We start from the raw sequence: 6,321 nt of genomic DNA, 5'->3' as shown, positions 1-6,321 counted from the left end.
AAGGGACAAAATGTGCAAATCAATGAGTAGGCAAAATTAAAAGGGTTGATTACTCAGCATTTTAATTAAAACTAAATAATCAATTAATTTAAAAACATGGCTGATTTCACAAAATAAACTGAATTTGCAAGTATGGCCATAATTTGATTAATCAGTTAATTATTTCACTTGTGGCCGTAATTAATACATCATAAGCAATTTACAAATATAACCATAATCAATTATGATTAATTTAAAAATTATCAATATGACTTGATTATGCAGAAATTAAATCTGAGGGGCAAAATATTATTTATTTTAATTAATCAATTTCCTTGAAAAATAGACTGAAATACTTAACAATTGACAATTTGACGATTTAAACAATTAAGTAGATAATTGTTGTAAGTTATTTTCTCTTGGTTAATTTTAGCAAAAACATCATAATTGTAAAATACTTAGATTAATTTATACTATTATAGAAATTACTTTATGAAGCAAAAAATTGGTAAAATATTATCTAAATAATTTCACTAAAATTACTTTGACTTCTGAAAACACACATTTCACTTTGTTTAATATTCAAAAACTCTGGGTAATCAAAACAAATTATGAGAGGTCAAAAACTAGGTGTCAACACATACCATGCGAAATTGTGATATAGGAAGGATTACATTTCTATGTCGAAGATGAAGGCGATAAAATGAGCGACTGTCTATCCACCATTCGGGCTTTTTCTTCCTTTCTTTTCACTCTCTTTCTAAAGAAAAGCTTCACTCGAGATCAAAATTAAAATGGATCTAAGTTATATTATTGCTTATAATGTAAAAAGAGAACACGATCGATGTAGCTTAAGTTATTAAAGCATGTAAGTTACCGTTTAAAATTGGTGATAATCAGTTAATGTTTATCATAAATGTCCTCTTGTAGTTATCCTGACATCATGGCCTCTAGATATGCTAAATATTTTTTATACCATCAATGCATAAAATTAACTTAAATCCAAGTAAGATAAACGAGTACACCATTCATTAGGATCTTGAAAACCCTAGCACAAACAGTGGAAATTGGAAAAATCCACTGCCACATGATCACACGCTACATGAGGCATAACCTCATGCATTTATTTGAAACATAGAAAAGTACTAAAAATCTAAAAACAGCAGCTAGCCGTTGAGGATTAATAGCTTTCTAGCTCCCCACCAGTACAAAGTAAAGATCGATCAAAACCATAGAGTTTGCAACCTTCTCCTGCTGAGCAACAATTAACACAAACTTGACTAAGTTTAGCCAATCCCGACCCTGGGCAAGTCATGTAAGAAACTCTTGAATCACAGTTACGTGGACAAGGCTTAACTTCTAGCTTACTTTCGACTTCAGACTCTCCTTCACAAACAAAAGTTCCATCAGTACTGAAATAGTTGCAACCCTTTCTACCTGCGCAACAGTTAGTGCATATTCTACCACTACTCCTTTTATTTCCGGGGCATATCGAATAGGCAATTCTTGGATTGCAATTAAAGGGACAAATCTTATTTGATTCGATCATAGTTTCGTCTCTAGTCTCTATGGTTTCGACTTTACTCTCTGTCTCTCCTTCACAAATGAAAGTTCCATTAGCAGTGAAATAGTTGCAACCTGCTAAGCCTGCACAACAGTTAGTGCATATAGTTTTAAACTTCTTATTTCCTGATTTTGGGCATCTTCCGTAGCGAATTTTCGGATCACAATTACGAGGACAAACGGCTGCATCTGCATATTCCACCTCGCTTAAAAGTAGAAATGTTCCTGCAAAAGTAGCCAAATTAATTAACTCAGAAAGCATTCAACAGTTTATAAGATGGGAATAAAGGGAGTTCATAAGAAATGCATAATGGTTTAACGTAGGACTACCAATTAATATTATGAGAAGTTAAAAGCCTTACCAAACAAAATGAGGAGAGAAAGGAGCGCAACTTTGTTAAGGGCCATGCTTTCCTGGGTTTAATTACCTTGCACGTGTTCTTTTTTAGTAAGGTGTGTGTTATCCTCTCCGCCTATTTATAGCAAATGAGTGATCTAAAAGAGAGAAAGCTATAAGAGTTTAAATATTATTGCAGGGATAGGATACCGTCAATTTATTGTATGATCAGATTATTTTTACCTGTTATAGCAGGTAAAATAGCTTATCTTTAGGTTACAAATCTCATATTTTAGGAGATTTATCTGTAAATATCTTTTTGACTGATCTTATAGTATAAAAGAAATTGCTTACGCTGATGAGGTATATAACTTAAACTAGCAAAAAATAAGAGTTTAATTTAAATTTTATCCACTAAAAAAATAAAAGTATTTACACAATCAAGTTACTTAAAAGATGTAAATACAGGTAATTATATGTTTAGTACCATTTGTTGGTAACCTATAATAAATGGTACATAACCTGTGTTGAGGTTGAATTACAGTACTCATAGTGTAAACAAATAACTATACTAGCAATGTACATAACATAAAACCAAAAAATAAATATATACTGCTTACCAAATCCACCTGTAGATAGTCATCCAGATAGATTAATTATTGGTTAAGAGTATATTTCTTATTTAATTATAGCCACCTGGATAGAATAAATTACTCCCTCTGTCTCAATTTATGTGGCCAGTTGGAGAGTCAATCAAGTTTTTCTTTGACCAAAATTTCTTTATATACCATTTGAATATTTTAAGTTTTCAATTGTTGTAATGTACACCAGTAATTTTTACATAATTTTTAAATATATAAATTTTATTTCAAAAAACTTAAAATTTTATGTTTGAATTCACAGTCAAAATCTAAAAGTTTGAATCTCGAAGTTTCAACTGTGTCACTTAAATTGAGAGAGAGTAATTTGTTAGATATTTATCTAATAGAAATTAGGGTTGCTACTTTATCGGGAAAGGAAAATTCTATCTAGTCTAGTACAAAACGTGCAGATCGGCTAACTTAGGATTAATTGCTATCTACTGAGGAATATTGTTACTTATTCTTAAATGTTATGGTTTTAATCATTCACCACTGTCATGCCTTACTGTGGAGATTCAGGCAGTTGTGATTAAATTATTACTATTATTATGAGAATCTTTTATTCTTGCTGTTGATAACCTAAATTCTAACTACGAAAATAAGCATAACTACATCTGTGATGTGATTGCACTAGCCTAGTGGACTGCCTTAAACTGTGTATAATACTAAGCAATGTGGTAGGTAAGACTAAGAATTTCAAAACCTGAAAAATGGTGGTAGGTAATATTACGGATTTCAAAAACTTTTGCAAATTTAGAAAATGGTGAACAACCGACCATTAAATCGATCTTTGCGAATGAGTAGGAAAACATTCCTTTTTTTTTTTTTTTGGGTTGGGGGGGGGGGGGAGAGAGGAGGGGGCAGAAGTAGGAAAACTTAAAAACAGTTGCCAAATGACATTATGAGCCCGTTTGGATTAGCTTATAAGTAGTCAAACTAGCTTATAAGTTTTTTTTTGATTTTTTAGGTATTTGGCTAACCAGCTTATAAGTTAAAAAAATACGTAGAATAAGTCAAAAAAAAAAAAAAAATTGGGGTAGCACAACTTTACCCCAGCTTATATTTTTGCTTATAAACTGTTTTTTGGTCAAACCACCTTATAAGCCATTTTTTAATCTAAGCCAAACGGGCTCTATATAGTTTCCCACCAAATTTATAAAATACTCAAAAAAAGATATCGATATAAAGGGCAGTCCGGTGCACTAAGCTCCCGATATGCGCAGGGTCCGAAAAAGGACCGGACCACAAGGGTCTATTGTACGTAACCTTACCCTGCATTTCTGCAAGAGATTGTTTCCACGACGGTTGATAAACTTACCCTTTGTAACACTAAAGTTATAAAACTGTTTTTTGTAAAAGTAAATGTTGAATGCTTGGATGTGAATCTTAATTCAAGATCTTATGAAGTTTGATGAGTGACGAACAATGTACAAGTGGCAATCATAGTTCAAGAAGGATGGACAAATATGTACAAGAACCAGGTCCTTAACAAATCCCCAAAGGAATTGGTAAAACTGGCATCACTGATGCAGAACTGTTGGGAGAACTAGGTCCTTCAGACAAGAATGGGAGACTGTTTGATCTATGTGAAAGAAGCCGTTCCACGCACATAAAAGAAAATCTTGGAGAATTGGATTAAAGCTTAGTCCAATTCTACAAGAAAAAAAAGTTCAAGACATGTGATTAGCCATGAATTAGGAGAAAAGTAGGCGGCACGTGATTCCAAACCAAGTCAAAGAAGGATTGGTTTCTCGGATTGTTCAACCAAGTCTTGTTTGGATTTGGAGAACTACAAGCAACTATTCTACTCATATATAAAGCCTTAGCATTGATGCTTTGGAATTCACCACACACAAGAGAGTCCACAGACAGAGATCTAGACGAGAGAGTCTTGAAGAAGAAGAATCAACTACAACAATGAGAAGAACTTGCTCCTATTAAGATTTATCCATAATGTTCTTTGAGTTGTAATAGTCAGATTCTTTTGGTCCTTAACTATACAGTTAGTTATTTGTATTAATTATTGGTTTTTTTTTTTTTGTAAAGGGCTTCTTAGGCTGGGTAGTGTCACGACGCAATTTAGCTAAGTGGCGTGGGCACCTATCTTTCCCATCTCGGTAGGCGAACCCTCAACCCAACAATAGTAAAAACATGAGTAAATAAGTAATTAAGCGGAAGAGACAAAATCACGTAAGTCTGACGATAATAATACAGAAATATGCGGAAGTAAGGAAAATACACTCCAGAGTCTAGTCTAACCATACAAGAGCATCTAGCTAGAATCTTTAAGTCTGGAATTATCAATAATACATCAAAAGTCTGAATATGTCTTGGAGTAGCAAATAAGACATAAATGAAAGAATAATCTTCAAGGCGGCGAACGTCCTCGTGCTCACCCTGTAAACTCTAAACAGCAACTCTCGGAACAACTATGTCACACCCCAACGAGGGGCATGACAGGCTCCGACCCATAGGTCGGGAACCACCTGACTTAACAGTTACCTTGAACAACATATAACATAACTCAAAGAATAACTGCACGCAGAAAGGGCCCAACATAAAAAAATCCGGTAATCCAACTTATAGCATATGAGAACCAACAAGATTGCTACAACATCACGAGTATCATAGAGCCGGTAAGGCTACATAACTTGCTAAGTACGTATAAATATCTACAGACCTCTATGGAATATAGACTGTAGGAAGGACGGGACAAGGCTTTGTCATACCCATATGTACAAATCAAAATATCATACCAAAATAGGCATGCGCTCCGAACCAAGTGGAGCGCACCGACCGCACCGAGGGAAGATCTGATCGCGCTAGGTCGCTCGCCTAACTACCTAAACCTGTGGGCATGAACACAGCGTCCACAAGAAGGGACGTCAGTACAAATAATGTACTGAGTATGTAAGGCATGGATAACAACATGATACATATATGAAAAATAACATGAAATAAGGGAGAGATAACCTGTACGCCTGGATGCCTCTTACGGTGGATGTCATGCATTCTTAACTTTAAAAAAAAAATATTTTTATACATATATATAATACCATGCCCGGCCATTAAGGCTCGGTTTCATATATATAGTATCATGTCCGGCCATTAAGGCTCGTTGTCATATATATAGTATCATGCCCGGCCATTAAGGCTCGGTGTTATCATCATTAGCCTGCGTTTGGGGCAATATCATAACATGCCCACTGTAGTGGTGTGCACAATAGGTGTCGTACCCGGCCGACTATAGCGCGGCTCGGTGTGAGAAAATACATACATATATATAAAGCATGCATGAGAGCCCAACTAAAAGCTGCAACTCTATCGGAGTGACGTAAGGCCGGTAACCTCCGATTATATTATGGATCAATTATGATCATTATATCCCACCTTGAAGGAACGACTGTCATAAGGTGATATTTGCCAACAATGAATGAATTAAGAAATCATGAGGTAAGCTGAATCATCACATAATAACATGAAATCCATATGCTTTGGAACCTTTATATATAAAGCCATTATAATTGATACGCTCAAATTATACCTATTAATGGTATAACACGGACGTTGTCAAATATAGTAACCCAACGAGGTTGGGGTCGAATCCCACAGAGAATATGGTGTGAAAAGTTTACTAAACGAGTATTATACTAATCTTGTGGTCCTGGTGTATTCCAGAAAAGGGTTTTATAATTGATTTGGTTTGGGATTAATTTAAAGTGACTTGAAAATTTAAAGTTGTAAATATATGGGTAAAAAGAACCAAGGTTGTGTCCCCGTCGCATAAAGTGTATGATCCTA

At 34.6% G+C, this 6,321-nt stretch overlaps 1 protein-coding gene across 1 annotated transcript; it reads right to left on the bottom strand.

The window, feature by feature from the left end:
• Nucleotides 1-997: 997 nt before the first annotated feature.
• On the bottom strand, nt 998-1,961 carry LOC132034244 (proteinase inhibitor type-2 CEVI57-like). Its single transcript, XM_059424534.1, has 2 exons — nt 1,905-1,961; nt 998-1,767 (listed from the first exon to the last, which is right to left on the bottom strand). Exons 1-2 carry the CDS (start codon nt 1,948-1,950, stop codon nt 1,160-1,162), a joined length of 654 nt encoding a protein of 217 aa, XP_059280517.1. The 5' UTR covers nt 1,951-1,961; the 3' UTR covers nt 998-1,159.
• Nucleotides 1,962-6,321: the final 4,360 nt, after the last annotated feature.

Source organism: Lycium ferocissimum, chromosome 10 (genome assembly GCF_029784015.1).
Source record: "Lycium ferocissimum isolate CSIRO_LF1 chromosome 10, AGI_CSIRO_Lferr_CH_V1, whole genome shotgun sequence".
In the NCBI taxonomy this organism is placed as follows: domain Eukaryota; kingdom Viridiplantae; phylum Streptophyta; class Magnoliopsida; order Solanales; family Solanaceae; genus Lycium; species Lycium ferocissimum.
Note: the sequence above shows the minus strand (reverse complement) of the source record. Positions and strands in the feature narration are given on the sequence as shown.

What these genes read in the sequence shown, in the direction of transcription:
- LOC132034244 (XM_059424534.1), bottom strand. Translation starts at nt 1,950, where the DNA reads ATGGCCCTTAACAAAGTTGCGCTCCTTTCTCTCCTCATTTTGTTTG. An exon ending in TTCTCTCCTCATTTTGTTTG is followed by an intron (nt 1,768 to 1,904) that starts GTAAGGCTTTTA and finishes CTACTTTTGCAG; the next exon opens with GAACATTTCTACTTTTAAGC.